At 50.3% G+C, this 17,983-nt stretch overlaps 2 protein-coding genes across 2 annotated transcripts in view; both read left to right on the top strand.

Moving 5' to 3' along the window:
- Positions 1-449: 449 nt before the first annotated feature.
- LOC307091067 (arfaptin-1-like) lies at positions 450-6,612 on the top strand. The gene is made up of 8 exons (XM_079757924.1): positions 450-618; positions 2,076-2,133; positions 2,584-2,656; positions 2,735-2,853; positions 3,163-3,384; positions 3,620-3,777; positions 4,958-5,132; positions 5,547-6,612. Exons 2-8 carry the CDS (start codon positions 2,086-2,088, stop codon positions 5,703-5,705), a joined length of 954 nt encoding a protein of 317 aa, XP_079614050.1. The 5' UTR covers positions 450-618; positions 2,076-2,085; the 3' UTR covers positions 5,706-6,612.
- Positions 6,613-8,189: 1,577 nt separating this feature from the next.
- LOC307091054 (uncharacterized protein) overlaps positions 8,190-17,983 on the top strand; it is a 10,755-nt gene continuing 961 nt past the window's right edge. The window contains exons 1-14 of the mRNA XM_079757905.1: positions 8,190-8,299; positions 9,979-10,337; positions 10,493-10,660; positions 10,768-10,829; positions 10,914-11,016; positions 11,220-11,305; positions 11,432-11,532; positions 12,427-12,497; positions 12,712-12,819; positions 12,940-13,010; positions 13,298-13,415; positions 13,573-13,737; positions 14,333-14,425; positions 15,196-17,983. The exon at positions 15,196-17,983 is cut by the window's right edge and continues 961 nt beyond it. Of these exons, the coding sequence (XP_079614031.1) occupies positions 10,071-10,337; positions 10,493-10,660; positions 10,768-10,829; positions 10,914-11,016; positions 11,220-11,305; positions 11,432-11,532; positions 12,427-12,497; positions 12,712-12,819; positions 12,940-13,010; positions 13,298-13,415; positions 13,573-13,737; positions 14,333-14,425; positions 15,196-17,493 (3,711 nt within the window). The 5' untranslated portion in view covers positions 8,190-8,299; positions 9,979-10,070 and the 3' untranslated portion in view covers positions 17,494-17,983. The remainder of the gene's footprint in view (positions 8,300-9,978; positions 10,338-10,492; positions 10,661-10,767; positions 10,830-10,913; positions 11,017-11,219; positions 11,306-11,431; positions 11,533-12,426; positions 12,498-12,711; positions 12,820-12,939; positions 13,011-13,297; positions 13,416-13,572; positions 13,738-14,332; positions 14,426-15,195) is intronic.

Here is a 17,983-nt window from a genome sequence, read left to right as displayed (position 1 = left end):
TGGTTAGGTCGTGGTGGTTAGGTTAGAGACAGTAAGTGCTGTTGGCATCTACCAGCCTCCAACACCAACTTCTTGACTGACAGGAAACACACTTGAATTATAAGAAAACACAACCACACACCTTAGTATAATCTATCAACTCCATTTTAGTTGAATAACTTAACTCAGTCGCCTGGAGACCAGACGAATCATACCAGCATTTGCGAATTGCGAATCTGGCGATGTCAGGCTACAAATTAAGGTCAGCGCAAATCAGAATCAGAAGAATAAAATACCATGGCAGGAATTTTGTTTGATGTAAGTTCTATGTATGTCTATATCTATGTCCCGTCAGTTCTGGGGCGTGTTTGGTGTTTGGTGCGTTGGTAGTTGGAGACTAAACTCCGCCCCGCCTGAACAACCTGCTACTACATCCAGCGATTGTCGTCACATATCCGGGAGGATGGATTTGTGAGAGTTTTCCTGATTCTCACTAGCTGACTTGTTATCAAATACCCTAACGCTGTGACCGTATCGTTAGCAGCTTCCACCAAAATATGCACAACGACAGTGACTTTAAGTAAATTACAAAAGACCCGGCGCACTGAGAAGAGAAGATACGTCGTTTCTTACTTAAAGGTAACCTCGCTCCCAGGCGCTCCTCTCACAACGGAACGCCTTGACCGAGATGCCCCGAATGAGCGTTATTGGAGAGAGAGAAGGCGGGACTTTATGTTATATTAATTAAGCGGTGAGGGAGGGACTTCCAATTGAGGCTTATGCATTTCCGTAACACTTTTATGATATTGATTTTTATTAATGTTATTTTCACTGTCGTTTTTATTCTCGCTCAAGGGACGGTAAACTGGTATAAACAGGTTATAGGAAGTATGAGACCGGAAATTGCGTTGTGGTAGACCGGGAAAATCCTACAAATCAGGATCCTCTCTCCGCCTACTTTGAAGGTTGACTAGTTTGTTGTCCCTTGAAACTATTAATACCATGAATAATAAATGGCCTGTAATAGAAGATAATATCCCGAAATAATGACACTTACCTGTAGCTGTCTATCAATCTAGAGCTGACTATAATATATAACATGAAGGACAACCTTATCTAGGCGCTGTAATGTTGATAAGATATCTTATCTATTAGCACATTTTAAAGGCTTAAACACCTGTCAGATTTAATTGATAGGGATTCCAAATAGAAACCGTGTTTAGTGTGAATTAAAAAAAAGTGTTTAGCACTTGGTCCACCTAATGTGGAGACATTTTAAAGACCAACTATTTGTCTGAAACTTCCTAAAAAGTGTTTGAATAAGAATGGCTCCTCATACATTCATGCTCATATCCATACAATAAATAGTGTGGTAAAGAAAGCTTATTTTCCTTGAAATGTAATACCTAGTGCCTGGCTCCTCATCTGGTAGGTGCTTAAAACGTAGTATATAGTGGGCCTAAGCAACCAGAATTTACACTCTATTGACCTAGTGGATTAACCAGTTTAACTCGTTTTCTCATGTGTGGTAATTTATTCAATGTTAACTAAACATGAACTAAAATAGTACATTTTCTTTTAACACAGCCGACTATCAACCTGGTTTGGGCTGGCTCTGTTCCCCTACTGTCCGCTAGGAGGCGCCCGCGCCTCACGCTGTGCTGTAGTTCTTCACCTTCACCTGCTTTCTGCGGTCTGCCGTGGTGTTATACTTTAACAATTATAAACCCCAGCCACAGATGGGATTTAATCAGTTGTGTTAACAGAACGCAGAACGCTTCTTAGCTTCTTCAATAACCAAGCGATTCAAAGTGCTCCATATATGATTAATTTATGAGGATTTTTCTATTTTTAATCGTGCATTTTGGAGCAATTTCCGTGACATTTTTAGTAATACATAATTGAGGTTTCGTTATTTAATGAACATTTTTACTATGATTTGATGTTTTCTGATGGTAACTCCATGCTGCAAATCAATTGCCAAGGTCACAATCTAAAGATATTTTTTTGAACAAATGCATCATTAAAACTCTTGCACTTTATTAACAGTAGGAGTTAGGTTGTTTTTTCATTAAAGATATCCTTTCTTTCAACAGGGGGAGAAACATGGCTGGAGCCGAGTGCAGAGGAACAGTCAAGAACCTGCAGGACCAGGTTTCCCCACCTCCTCCCACTACACTAGATCTCTCCCAGATTATACTGGGAGAGAACCAGTAACCCCCAAGTCTGTCCCTGGTTCTACTGGGAGCTGTCCGGTATAGCCACAGTCCTCTAATGGTTACACTGGAAGCTGCCCAGTACAACAGGATTCTTGTACTGGTTCTACTCAGAGCTGCCCAGTGCAACCACAGTCATCTATTGTTTATTCTTTGAGCTGAATAGTACAACCACCATCTTCTACTGGTTCTTCTGGTAGATGCCCAGTAAAACCACGGTCCTCTACTGATTTTACTTGGAGCTGCCCAGTACAACCATAGTTTTCTACTGGGAGCTCCCCAGTACAACAACAGTCTGCTACTGGTTATAATTGGTGCTGCCCAGTATAACCACAACCTTCTTCTGGGAGCTGCCCAGTATATTTGATGTGTGTTGCTGTCTTGACAGGAAGGCAACAGGAACTGGAACCACAACAAAGGAGATTTCATTTCCTCTCAGCGCGGCCCAGGGCAAAATGAAGGTACCAGTGGAACCATTCCATCACCCTGGTGGTTGGGTGTTGATCTTACTGATCATCTGTAACTCTTTCCAACCCCAGCCCCGCCCTCCTCACCGCAGGAAGCAGGAAGTAAACTGGTGGTCATCCCCGGCAACAACAAAACCGCTGTTGGGGAAAAACTGGAGACAGTTCGCAAGTGGACCATCACTACGTATATGGTGAGAGAGAGAGAGTATCACTACGTATATGGTGAGAGAGAGAGAGTATCACTACGTATATGGTGAGAGAGAGAGTATCACTACTTATATGGTGAGAGAGAGAGAGAGTAACACTACTTATATAACACTACATATATATATATAGAGAGATTTCTCTCTATATATATATACGTAGTGATTTCTCTCTCTCTCTTTGTCTCTCTCTCTCTTTCTCTCCCCCCCATAGTGTTCTAGACGAACCCTACGTCTCTCTCTCTCTCTCTCTCTCTCTCTCTCTCTCTCTCAAACCCTACCTCTCTCTCTCCATAGTGCACTAGGCAGACTCTCTCAGAGAGGCTGGGTACTGGGTCTCGGACCGTGGACCTAGACCTGGAGCCCCAGCTGGAGGACCTGAGTGTTGACCAGCAGCGCTACAGTCACCTGACCAAGCTGGCAGACACCCTGGCCAATCAAATGGTTAAGTTTTCCGTGACTCAGAAGTCCCTGGGAGATGCCCTCGCTGAACTCAGCGTGAAGTCACCCACACTGCATGTAAGACCCCAGTGATACTACAAAATATGACAATGCTACTGCGGCTAATGCTAAGAATATTATACATGGTCCCAGGAATGTAGAATAACATAATTGATCCAACACATCAGTAATCCAACAGAAATCGAACAAGGAGGTGACATCTTTTTAAATTACCTTAATATCAGGCCCTGCAAAACCTTGGGAATGAAAGAAAATGGAAGGTGTCAACCACAATCTGACCACTTCCTGTCAGGTTGAGTTTGGCGTGAACGCCGACGTGCTGCACTTCCTGTCCAAGCGAGGAGAGGAGCAGGCGGCGGCCGTGGGCTCCTTCAGCGCAGAGATCAACACCCTGGTGAGCAGGACCATCGAGGACACCATGGTGAACGTCAAGCAGTACCACAGCCACAGGTCAGTACCACGAAACTACCAGGTCAGTACAACAGCAATAGGTCAGTACCACCACCAGGTAAGTACCACAGCCACAGGTCATTACCACCAAACTACCAGGTCAGTACAACAGCAATAGGTCAGTACCACCACCAGGTAAATACCACAGCCACAGGTCAGTACCACCACACTACCAGGTCAGTACCACCTGTGGCATCCCGACCCCCACCGGGAGGGTCCGGGGGTTTGTGGTGGAGGGCGTATACCACCGCCATCCACCAGCCGGCGACAGAGAGCAGCACAACCCTCCACCCAATCAGCCGGATGAGGGACACCTGGCCAGAGGGAGGACACGTGGACACAGACCTCAAAAAGGGGAGCGGTGGACTGACACGTGGAGGACGGAGACAAGGACGACACGAGAGCGCCAGAGACTACGAGGCTCGCGGAGACCCTAGCTCAGCCATAATTGTTCTTAGAGTGTCGTACGGCCTCAAAATAAACGCCGACTGCGGCTTTAAACCTCGATTCTTGTGTGGTTCCTACCGGGCATTGACATTCGGGGCAACGGGTTGCCACACACTACCAGGTCAGTACCACCGCACTACCAGGTCAGTACCACCGCACTACCAGGTCAGTACCACCGCACTACCAGGTCAGTACCAAAGCAATAGGTCAGTACCACCACCACATCACTCTACCAGGTCAGTACCACAGCCACAGGTCAGTATACCCCACACTACCACCAGGTCAGTACAATCTCGTCATTACCCCCACACAACCACCACCCTCTCAGGTTAGTTCTACCACCAGGCCCGTAACATGTCAGGACCACCACACTCCCACCAGGTCAGTCCCACCACCCTATCACCAGTTCAGTAGCACCACACTCCCACCAGGTCAGTCCCACCACCCTATCACCAGTTCAGTAGCACCACACTCCCACCAGGTCAGTCCCACCACCCTATCACCAGTTCAGTAGCACCACACTCCCACCAGGTCAGTCCCACCACCCTATCACCAGTTCAGGACCACCACACTCCCACCAGGTCAGTCCCACCACCCTATCACCAGTTCAGGACCACCGCCATAGCAGGTCAGTAGCACCACAATTCCAGGTCATCACCATTTCACGACCCGGTCAGTACCCCTACACCACCAGGGCAGTACAATCACTTCTTCATGGTTGCTATGGTTTCAGGGTGGAGTATGATGCGTACCGCTGTGACCTGGAGGAGCTGAACTTGGGCCCACGGGATGCCACCTCTCGGACCAAACTGGAGCAGGCGGAGGGAAACGTACAGAACCAGCGGAAGAGGTACCTCAAGAGCCGAGACGACCTGTCCACGAAACTACGTCTGCTGGAGGAGAACAAGGTAAGACACACGGACAGGCTGGCAGGCAGGCAGACAGTCAGCCGGGGGACAGGCATGATTTTAATGGCCAGTCTATGACAGCTATCTCAGGCTGTTTTATTTGAACTAGCTTAGCGACCTGCTGCTAGTTTAACTAGCTTATCGCCTTGGTGCTATTGACTAGTTCATGAACCTGTTGTTTACCTTGGCAGCTTTATGACTTGGTGCTATCTTAGCTACCTTAGAAGCCTGTGGCTGCTCAGATATTTTAGGACCTTTGACCTGGTTTGATATTTGTGACCTGGTGCTCTCGTAGTGACCTGGTGTGCTATTGGTGACCTGATGTGATATTAGTGACCTGGTGTGATATTAGTGACCTGGTGTGATATTAGTGACCTGGTGCTATCTTAGCGACCTGGTACTCTGCCCCTCCAGGTGAAGGTTCTCCAGCGCCAGCTCCTGCTGCTCCAGGCTGCCGGGGCCTCCCACAACCTATCCTGCCACCAGCACCTCCAGGACAAGCTGCAGGAGAGGAGCCAGCAGCTAGACCCCTCTTCAGCCCTGAACCCCCTGTCCTGGCTGGAGACAAGCTGACACAACACACACTAAACCTGTGATCGTCTAATTGCACTTACCAAACTGACCACTGTTACTGAGAACTGTTAAACAATTTAAAGTGTGTGAGTGACAAAGCCCAGAGCTGCCATGTATTGAATAACTAACAGATTTTTCATGTTACCAGGACAACTGTCACCTGTTCCTCCTCCTACGTCTGCCTAGCAACCAGCACTCTAATGTACCATACATCTGCTGTAGTCTAGCAACTGGCCCTCTGCTGTAACCTAGCAACAATCCCTCCACTGTAACCTAGCAACCACCACTCTGCTATAACCTAGCAACCTTTCCTCTACTGTAACCTAGCAACCACCCTTCTGCTGTAACCTAGCAACCACCCTTCTGCTGTAACCTAGCAACAACCCTTCTGCTGTAACCTAGCAACCACCCCACTATTTAGATGTAGCAACTGCCCCTCTCTGCTGTAACCTAGCAACCAGCCCTCTACGGTAACCAACTCCTAGGAACATGTTTATCAGGTCTGTCTGTCTTCAGTAGCGGTATCGGTCTGTCTGTCTTTCCTGTTTTTTCTAAAGTAGCCGCTGTCCAGATGTATTTCTGTTATGTCATGAAGACTGGACCAAAGCTCACTGAAATGTGCCTTTCTAGGTAATACCTTGACTTAACATTGCCAGTTGTTTGGTTCTGTCGATAAACTCAGTGTGAAGCCCTCCTCCATGTTGTCCAGGAGGGGCAACATGGAGGACTCTACGTCAGGGCCCACCCTTGGCCCTGACGTAGAGAACAGCATCATGGATGTGGAGTGTGTATTCTACCTGCCCCAATTGCCACGGCAACCCGAACAAAGTAGGAACAGAAAGGTGGACGGATGAAATGAGGGAACTATACTCAATGTAAATATTGACTGCCACGCCCAGTGCCTGTAATTAAACATGGAACCACTTGTTGAACCGTGTTGATGTTCTTATTTAACCCAGAGAAGTACTGTGATCACATGTCTTCTCGCCCCGGCTATAAACATTTATGACTTTTCAAATTTTAAGGAAAGAATATGTACAAATGTGAATATATAAATAATATTATGCACTATTGACAGTAGAAGAGTGGTGATGACTACGTTAAGATAGCAGTTTAAGACTATCAATAGCAGTAAGTATTGCAGATATGGTAAAGTGTAGGTGTATATATATATATATATATATAGTGCAGGTGTAAGTACAATTAATGCTAGTAAAAATATGTTGGATACAATGAATTAATACTTTATTCCAGACTCAAAGTTCCATATAAATATGCATATAGAGATTACGGTATGAGGTATATGAATATGATGAATACGCTATGGACATGTACAGGAGAGACTGATATAAATATGAATAACTTTTGTGAGATATGTACAGTATGAATACACTAAGTGCGATATAGTATGAACAGTAGTATGAATATGAATACACTACAGGTAAGATATATACAGTATAGAAAGTAGTTTTAATATGAGAAGTTCAGTCCCTGGAGGCAGGTGTGTGGGGGTTCAGGGTGACAGCCGCAGGGAGAGAACTGTCCCTGAACCTGCTGTTGAAGGAGAAGAGAGTCCTGCAGCGCCTCCCAGAGGGAAGGAGGTCAAACTGACGGCGCTGAGCGCCCTCCGCCGACCTGTGAGGAGCCGGTGATGCGTAAGGCAGTTTTCGCCACAAACGGTGATGCTGCCGGTAAGGATGCCTTCGATGGTGCAGTGATAGAAGTCCACCACAATCTGAGGTAGACTCCTCAGGAAGAAGAGATGCCGGTGAGCCTCCTTGAGAACGGTTGAGGTGTTGGATATGATACAAAAGAGATCCTTGGATATGTGGACACCCAAGAAGTGGCGGTGGGGGGGTTCTTCTTGCTGTTGAGAGCCAGGTTGTTTGTGGCACACCACGCCGCTTGGAAGATGATGTTTAGATGATGTCATGGTGATGATGAAGTCATCATTTGGGCCAACCGATGACATCCTCTCCTCTGAGCTGCTCACCCATCTCCTCCATCGAACACACACACACACATACACACACACACACACACACACACACACACACACACACACACACACACACACACACACACACACACACAATTTACTCCTCAATCACTTATTCATTCATGAGTGGGTGTGCGTCTGTTTGTCAAGGGAGGGTCGGGCAAAGTCCTTTATCTTGACTGAACACACACAGTCACACACACACACACACACACACACAAGCACACACACACACACGCGTCACACACACACACACACACACACACACACACACACACACACACACACACACACACACACACACACACACCCTTATCTTTCCCGTCGTTAATTTTGAAGTAGCCTCTGCTTTCAGGACTCTAATATCATATTCTTAAACTGCTGCCTGCACAGGCGCGTTTGTGAGGACGCACTTTCCCCTTCACGCGTGCGCATGCGCTTGCTTGCTCTCCATCGCCTCGACACGCGCCGCCGTTGACGACAGAGTAAAACTGTCGCTCTTGGTTGTGAACGGCGCCTTAACCGTCACCTGGATGTCCAACGAGGGTCAAACTCCGAATCGACCGTAAGGATTAGCCTTTCCAGCATCTTACCGGTGAGTTTGGAACCACATGTCTTCTACGTATACACATCTCCCTCTTGCTCTGTGTCTCTTTCACTCTCTCCCCTTTTACGCTACACATCTCATCTGCTCATTCTGACATCATCCACATCCCCAGTGCGCGAACTCGCTTGTACATTATGTGCCATTTTACGCGCGTCAATTTCGCGCTGTTCTAGAGAGAAGTCAGAGAAAATAAACTGTCCGCCAAAACCCGTTACGCACGAACTAAGCAGTAGCACGTCACACCGGTCAAGAGAAGGGGAAGCCCTCAGCACAAAACAACACCGTCGGTACCGGGGACTTGCGCACCTGCGCTGTGGAGCATTAAAATAAGCTTTTAAGAGTGTTTCTAAGACCTGTATGGTACAACTCTGTCAAAGAATATTAGCAATCACCGTTCATAGTTCACTTCTCATCACTCATCAGTGGACTTCACTGTTCCCAGCGAAGGTCACTTCTCTCTGAGAGTAAAATAAGGTGAAGGAATGAGATGCTGGTGGCATATTGACATTTATTCTCTCTCTCTCTCTCTCTCTCTCTCTCTCTCTCTCTCTCTCTCTCTCTCTCTCTCTCTCTCTCTCTCACCCCCTCAAAGTTCAAGTGAACAAGTCATATTTTGACCTTTGATCTGCATGTCATTTATTTATATTTTTCAGGATTGCCCATCGTTACCCCCAAACACACGCAATCACACACACACAAAATCTGGGAGAGAGATAGTTTTACACCATACCTTACCACCCTCACACCCTGATTCTGTGTATGTGCGTGCGAAAGGTCAGATTAATTTGTAGTGTAAATATTGGTCCACAGGTCAACATGAACACAATCTTAAACAGGTTTGAAGTGATGTGTGTGTTTGTCTGAATATATGTGATTGTGTGTGTGTGTGTGTGTGTGTGTGTGTGTGTGTGTGTGTGTGTGTGTGTGTTTTCGTGCGTTTGAGTGAGCACTAGTGTTCGTGCGTGCTTGTGTGTGCATCAGTCCAGTCTGCTCTGGAGTGCTGGTGCTGTCGTCACGGCGAAGCTAGGTATGCCGTTCAAAGAAGGAAAGTTTAAAAGTTGAGTTAGAACCGGAAACTCTGAAGCGCTGTTTACTGTGTACATTAATCACAGCAGGAGGTGTGTGTGGGGGGGGCGAGAGAGAGAGAGAGAGAGAGAGAGAGAGAGAGAGAGAGAGAGAGACACACAGAGACAGAGACAGAGATGAGGAGGAGTGAGCCAGTCAGGGGTCAGAGGTCAGGCCGTGTGAACCAGGTCACGTGCCCTGGTTCTTGCAACCCTTTCCTCTATCAGAGAGAGAAGGAGATGAGAAAGATGTGCCAGGGTGCTGTTGAGCCAGGCATCTGAGGCGTCTGCTGATAAGCCACTCGCACGCATGCACACATCTGAATTAGTCGTCGGCCAAATAAACAAGCTGCCATTGTTAACAACCCGGCCCGTTTCCGCGGTGATGTGATGTGCCCTGGCTTGACTTGTTGCCATGACAGCACATGGCATCTCTGAATGCACACACACACACACACACACACACACACACACACACACACACACACACACACACACACACACACACACACACACACAGACACACAGACACACACACATAGACACACACACACACACTCCAGATAAATCTTGACCACAAAGGTTTGTGTTTAATGTTTTCAGGTTCGGTGAGAGATGACGATGACGGCTGCTCTCTGTCAACATCCTCCTCGGCCCCAGAGATCCTCTGGCTGCAGTGGAAACCCTTTTGGACGATGATCACTCCTTCTCCACCAAGCCAATCAGATGCTGGGATACCTGTGATGGGCAGCATCTCTCGGGCCAATGACAGGCAGGAATTCCAGGAGGTTGGCGTGGACAGCCCAACATCCCTACCCCCTCCTCCTCCTCCTCCTCCTCCTCCTCCTCCTCCTCCTCCACCTCCACCCCCACCCATGCCTGGGCAGAAGGGAGACCCCTCGACAGGACAGAAGAAGAGGAGGGTGAGGAGTTTCCTCTGGAAGACCATCCCTCCGGAGAAGGTGAGCAGGGAGGAGGAAAGTGGAGGAGGAGGAGGGAGGTTGGAGGTTGGAGGAGTATCTGGGAGGAGGCGCTGGAAGGAAGTCTGTTGGTCTGTGGTCTGTTCTAGGTGACGGGGACGAGGAGCTCTCGGTTAATGTACAGGTGTGTCCTACAGGTGAGAGGCGGAGCTAACCTCTGGAGCCAGGGGCAGGGCCAGCAGCACCAGATGGACGTCAGCACCATCCATGAGCTGTTTGGTCAGAAGGACCGCCCGTCAGCACCAGGCTCCGCCCTGAACAGGGCGGGGCCAGGACGCACCTCATGCAGAGAGCCAAAAGAGGAGGTAGAGCATTGAGTGTTGGTTTGTATGTGTCAGCTGTGTGCTGGTGTTTACTGAGGGTGGATTTCACGTTTTATCTTAACCTCTCTTTCCCTCCCTTTCTCTCCCAGGTGTCTATTTTGAACTCTAAACGAGGGATGAATGTTGCCATTTTCCTCAAACAATTTAAAAGGTAAACCTTTTATTACAAATAAAAGACCCGCCTTCTCCTTTTCCTGATTGGTCCATATACAATCATCATCTGCTGTCCTCTCAGGTCCAGCCACAGCATGGTACAGGACATTCGCCATGGCAACAGTGCAATGTTTGGGGCGGAGCCATTGAGGGAACTTCTTAAATTACTACCAGAGACTGAAGAGGTAAGACAGACACACAAACACACTCACACACACACAAACTAGCACTCACATACACACACACATGTGCTTGCATGCACTTACACATTCACATATACCGACACACACACACACACACACACACACACACACACACACACACACACACACACACACACACACACACACACACACACACAGTTCTTATTGCCGTCTCCTCTCCTCAGGTGAAGAAGCTGAGGTCGTATCAGGGAGAAATCTCTAAGCTCTCATTGCCCGACTCCTTCCTCTACCAGTTGGTACAGCTCTCCAGGTGACCGCATGACCTCTGACCCCTGTTAGGACACAAGTACTAACAGCTGCTGGAATTCTTGAACCATAATATTTCTGTGTGTTTGTGTGTGTGATTGTGTGCATCATTGCGTGTGTGTGTGTGTAGTTATCCAGTGCGTATCGAGGCCATGCTATTGAAGGAAGAGTTCCCTCCAACATCTCAGACCATTAAACAAGCCGTCCGGACCTTGCGTACCGCTACCAGAGGTTACTCACTCACTCACTCACTCAATGAATCACTTACTCACTCACTCTTATTCTCCCACTTGCCCAATTTATCGCCTCTCTTTCCTGTCCTCTCTTCCCTCCTGTCCTCTTCTCTCCTCCCTCTCCTCCCTCCTCTTTTCTCCTCCCTCCTCTCCTCTCCTACCTCCTCTCATCCCCTCTCCTCTCTCCCCTCACCCTCTCTCCTCTGATCTATTCTTAGCATTAGCGTGTGGAGGTGTTAGCTTAGCTGTTAGCTCTTATTTACACCTCATCTTCACACACCGATATGACACGCACGTACACACACACACACACACACACACACACACACACACACACACACACACACACACACACACACACACACACACACACACACACACACACATACACACACAGGAATGGGAAACATTTACATGCCATAGCTCCTAAAAGTTGAATATGGTAAAGAGAAAGTATTAGAACAATCAATATTTTTTCTTGCCCTTGTGGGGGCTTGGGTAAAGGGGGGTGTCATAAATATTTGACTTGTTAAGCCCTTTGAGACTGTAATGGTGATTAAGGGCTATACAAATAAAATTGAATTGAATTGAATTGAATATTTTAGACATCACAGGAGCATATTTTAATTAGGGTTTTCTATTTAAAGTTGAATATTAATATAATTGGATCTCTCTTTCTCTCTGTTTGTCTGCCGTGTGTCAGTCTATCTATCTATCTATCTATCTATCTATCTATCTATCTATCTATCTATCTATCTATCTATCTATCTATCTATCTATCTATCTATCTATCTATCTATCTATCTATCTATCTATCTATCTATCTATCTATCTATCTATCCTCTCTCTCTCTCTCTCTCTCCCTCTGCTTTGTGTCTATGTCTTTCTTTAGAGTTGCTGGTTTGTGAGGAGCTCCATGCTATTCTCCACCTTGTGCTGCAGGCGGGAAACCTTCTCAACACTGTGAGTCTGGCCGAGCAAGAGACAAACACAGACAGAGAGAGAGAGAGAGAGAGAGAGACATGGCGACATGGCGACGAGGCCGTGACTCATTTTCAACTGTGTTTAACACAATGTCTTCATTATTATTCAAAGTGTGTGCATGCGTTTTATATGCTTTTGTGTGTATGTGTGTGTGTGTGTGTGTGGGTACCTGTGTGCCTGTGTGTTTGTGTAGGGTGGTTTTGCAGGTAATGCAGTGGGATTCAGGTTATCATCTCTCCTCTCCCTGGCGGAGACCAAATCCAACACACCTGGGGTTCACCTGCTCCATTTCGTAGCTCTGGTCAGTGTGTGTGTGTGTGTGTGTGTGTGTGTTTGTCTGTGTTTGTGTGTTTTTGGGGAGGGAGGGTGTGTGTATGTATATGCAGGTAGACATGTGTGTGATTGTTGTCTGTGTCCACAGGAAGCTCAGAAGAAAGACCAGGCGCTGCTGAAGTTTCCAGAAAAACTCGAACATGTCCAGGCAGCAGCTAGGTATGTACTGGTTGTGCTGGCAGCTCCCAGTAGAACCGGTAACAGACTGTGGTTGTAATGGTCAGCTCCCAGTAGAACTGATAGCAGACTGTGGTTGTAATGGTCAGCTCCCAGTAGAAGCAGTTGCAGCCTGGCTGTAATGATCAGCTCCCAGTAAAACCAGTTGCAGCCTGGCTGTAATGATCAGCTCCCAGTAAAACCAGTTGCTGCTTGATTAAAATGGTCAGCTCCGAGTTGAACCAGTAGCAGACTGTGGTTGTAATGGTCTTGTCATTTTCTGGGTGTAGGATCTCCGTGGAGTTGCTGGATGCTGAGCTCCTCTCACTGACATCTCGCACGCGCCTGGTAGAGCAAACCGCCCAGACAGACTCTGAGCTGCTGCAGCAACTAGACGACTTCCTGCAGGTCAGACGCACGCACGCACGCACGCACGCACGCACGCATACACGCACACACACACACACACACACACACACACACACACACACACACACACACACAAAAACAAATAATGAGATGATACTTATTTAAATAATACGTGTGTGTGTGTGTGTGTGCTCAGAGCGCTGCGCTGTGTGTCAGCTCGCTGTGTGCCAGCAGACAGGATCTGCAGAAGGAGAGTTCAGAGGTCATGCAGTTCTTCTGCGAGGACAGAGAAACGTTCCGACTGGATGACATCTTCCAAACCTTCCACCTCTTCTGCTCAAGGTTCACCACTGCAGTGCAGGTACGCTAAAGGTCCCATATTATACCACCAGGTGAGAGGGTGATTAGCCCTTACAAGCCGTTTTGAAAATCGGCCTCTTCTGACATCACAAGTGGGTGTGTCCACCTAGATGTGTGACGGATAGATGAGCAACGTTTGCTACAGTCCACTGGGTAGGCTGGTAGACTGATCCATCCACACACATCTGGATGGACACGCCCACTTGTGATGTCAGAAGAGGCAGATTTTCAAAACGGCTTGTAACGGCTAATCCCACTCACACCTGGTGGTATAATGTGGGACCTTTAACACACCAGCACACTGCCGATGCTCCTAGCCTCCCACTGCTAGCACACTGCTCCATTAAACACTCTCACTTACTCCACCTCCGCCTCTTCCTCCCCTCTTCCTCCCCCTTCTTCTCCTCCTGCTCCTCCTCCTCTCCCTCCCCCTCCTCTTCCTCCCCCTCCTCCTCCTCCTGCTCCTCCTCCTCCTCCTCCTCCCCCTCCTCCTCCTCCTCCTTCCTCCCCCTCCTCCTCCTCCTCCTCCTTCCTCCCCTCTTCCTCCCCCTCCTCTTCCTCCCCCCCCTCCTCCTCCTCCTCCTCCTGGTCTTCAGGAGAACTTGGGCCGGCAGGCCAAGGAGGCTCGTCTCCATCAGCTACGGGAGCTGGAGGAGCAGAAGAGACACTCCTGGTCTGGGGGAGAGGAGGTACACACTCACTCACACACTCACTCACACACACACACACACACACACACACACACACACACACACAGATATACACACACTCACTCACACACATACACACACACACACACACACACACACACAGATATACACACACTCACTCACACACATACACACACACACACACACACACACACACACACACACACACACACACACACACACACACACACACACACACACACACACATACATATATATCAGCCAAAGTCTGCATATTCATGCAGGGGCTTTCACCGCATAAATTGCAGATTTCCGCGCAAAATATGCAGGGCTTGCATGATTTCATAATCCCCGCATTTTCGCTGCAAAAAAGTCACATATATCTTAGCAGAAAGTTGAAAAATGTTGCGTTTACTTCGCACAAGAGCAGCCATTTCCCCCAGTTGCCATGGGAACGTCATGAAGTGACGTAATTACCCGACGTGAACGTCATCGAAAAGCTGCATTTTTCGCAAATACTCGCATTTTTTCGCAAGTTCCCGCAATTTCATTGCTTAAAATTGCATAAATATGCCGCATATTTCATCGCACTTTTTAGGAAAACGTGTCGCATAATCAAGGATTTTTGGCCGCGACAATCACAAAGAAAAACGCCGCATTTTTCTGGAGGGACTGAGATATATAAACAAACACACACACAGACACACAGATATACACACACACATAATCACACTCACACACACACAAAAGCACAAAGGCTCCATTTTGTTGTGTGTGTGTCCTGTGAGGTGGGCGGGCTCCCCAGGAAGCGCTTCGGCAGTGAGACGGACGTGGGCGCCGGCAAATCGCGAGGCAGCGAGGCGGGGCTTCTGATGGAGCTGCTGACCCGCCAGCAATCCCAGAATCCCCTGGGGCGCTCCCGGAGCCTGCGGCGCTCCCGCAACTCCCTGCCGGGCTCGCCGTCTCCCACCGGCCCGCGTGACCCGAGCGCGCTCCAGGGGATGGCGACCCTTGACCCCAAGGTCCCCGGGGGGTCACCCAGCGCCACACCCGCCTCAGCCCAGCCCCTCCCCCCCTCCTCCCAACCCTCGGGTTCAAACCGGACGGAGCAACTCGGCGGCGCCGCCTCATCGCCCCGACCGGAAGCCACCTCCGACCCCGCCCGCCTCCCTCCTCCCCATCCTCCTCCTCCGGCCGCGCCCTCCGGAGACCCTCCTCCCCACGGGGAGCCCGCCCCCCCCGGGAGGCAGGGGGCAGCAGGAGGGGGGCCGGGTGGAGCTGAAGGGGATCAGAGAGGGGGGGGTTCTAAGGGGGAGGGGAGGCCCCACAGCACGGCCCCTCCCAGCTCCGCCATGTCCGTGTCTGTGGAGGGACACACTCTGGTTCCTGAGCCCCCAGCCTTCCGCCGGCAGCACCGTCATCAGCGTGACGACCTGCCTCAGGGTCGTCGCCGTGACGACCACGGCGGCGACCCTGAGTCAGCACTGACTGCGGTGGGGCTCGAAGAAGAGGAGCTCCCTTCGTCCCAGAGGTGGGTCGCTCCTGGGGAGGGCTTGTCCGAGCCGTGTGTCCGAGGGGACGGAGACAAGGTGTTGGCGTGGGGTGTCGTAGGACCGCCTGTGACAGAGCTCTCAAACACTCACTTGTGCTCGGATGGCAAACCCACAAACACTGTGACCACACATACACACAATGTTCAGGAGCAAGGGGCTCTGCCATCCACAGCCAATCAGCAGCTCAGACCTGTGCCCATTCATAGCCAGCCAGTGCCTGTCTCAGCCAATGACAGTTCAACTCCCGCACCGCTGACCAACCAGCAACCGGCGCAGCCTGTTTCCGCCAATGGGATGCCTGCTCTCACCACGAATGCCTCTGAAACGGTCACGCCCCTATCGAATCCAAATCCTACAGCGCCCGCTTCCACCAATGACCTGGAGCATTGCCAGACCCCCCTGTCGGGTTCAACCAATAGAAAGAAGGAGCCTGCTGTCGGAAGAGTGTCCAAACCCTCCTCCCCCGCCCGCGCTCCTGGGTCTCGAGGCAGACCTCCAGGGCCCCGGCCCTCCAGCGCCTCCAGCCCGCAGCCTGCAGGTCGCTCCCAGACCAAGCCAGAGGCCGAGGCCATGAGGAGGGTGGTCCCCCTCACCAGGCCCAGCCGAGGGGCCTCGTCCCTGGGGAGACACGTGGAGAAGCCCCCCGGGCAGCACCGGGGCCCCAGGTCCTCCAACCCTGCGCCTTCGACCCGGGGCCTCGCACGTTCCCTGGAGGAGCATCCCTCCACAGCACCCCCCGGCCCTCACCACCAGAAACCCGGGAGGCCCAGGGACCCCAGGGGCCCCGCAGCTTCGGGGGTCAAGGGATCTGCTGGAGGCCCGGCCCAGTCCGCTCCGAGGCGGACCCGGTCCGTCGGAAAGCCGGTGGTCCGACCTCCACCGGAGGAGAAGATGTGTCGCGCTACCCTGAGGGCTCTGGCTCAGGCTGAGCTCGCAGCCGCCGGAGGAGGAGGAGGAGGAGGAGGAGGAGGAGGAGGAGGGAACACCAGCACTCCTGTGACCCCGTCACACAATGTCTCATCTTCCTCCACACTCCCTAGTTTTAGCAGGAGCACCGCCTCCTCCTCCTTCAGACGGACAAAGGCCACCCCTCCCCCTTCCCCCTCCGTCCCCCTGGCCTCCCCCCACACCTCCTCTAGCCCCGCCCCCTTCACCAGGACCTCCACTAGCCCCGCCCCCTTCACCAGGACCTCCTCACTCAGAGTCCCGGGCTCCTCCCGGGGCAAGGAGGGCCCCCAACCATCCACCTCTGGCTCCACCCCCTCCACCGGGACCACCTCCAGCCCCGCCCCCTTCACCGGGACCTCCACTAGCCCCGCCCCCTTCACCAGGACCTCCTCACTCAGAGTCCCGGGCTCCTCACGGGGGAAGGAGGGCGCCCACCCCTCCTCCTCTCACTCCTCCCCCCTCAGGGCGAGCCTCAGGGCTCCTCATCGAGCGCCTCCTCCTCCCCGACGCTCACTCACTCCTTCACTTCCTCGAGGCTCCTCCTCCTCAGACAAGTCCCCCCTGCCCAAAGCCCAGTGGAAGTGAGAGAGAGAGGGAGAGAGAGGAAAAATGTGTCATTGCCCCCCCCCCCCCAACCCACCCACACACCCAACCTCCACTCTTAATAGATCGGGATATTAGTATGAATTTCATCGTCAATCCGGATCTAACAAGGAAACTGATGTTGCAGTGTTTTTTATTATACACATTGTCATTGTTCAGGTTCATGATTATCAGAGGCCTTATTATCAGCCATGTTTTGTAGATGTTGTGGCACTCCTGCAATCCAAACTCATTAGGTCTGCACTGAAACCACACCCTTCAAGAACCTTCTCCGGGTCCAGGAGTATATGAAGTAGGCTGAAGGCTAGCTACTGCTGTCCTATAGACACAGGGGTGAACAGATAGCCTCAACTCAGGGTACGTAGCCTTCGATGACCCAAATACTTAATGGATATTACACACACACACACACACGTTTTGATATCAAGGTTTTATATCAAAGGCTGAGGTACAATTCAGTCGATGTTCTAGT

Source organism: Pollachius pollachius (genome assembly GCF_949987615.1).
Source record: "Pollachius pollachius genome assembly, chromosome: 20".
Classification (NCBI taxonomy): domain Eukaryota; kingdom Metazoa; phylum Chordata; class Actinopteri; order Gadiformes; family Gadidae; genus Pollachius; species Pollachius pollachius.
The sequence above is the reverse complement of the archived record's forward strand: the minus strand, read 5'-3'. Positions and strand labels throughout refer to the sequence as shown.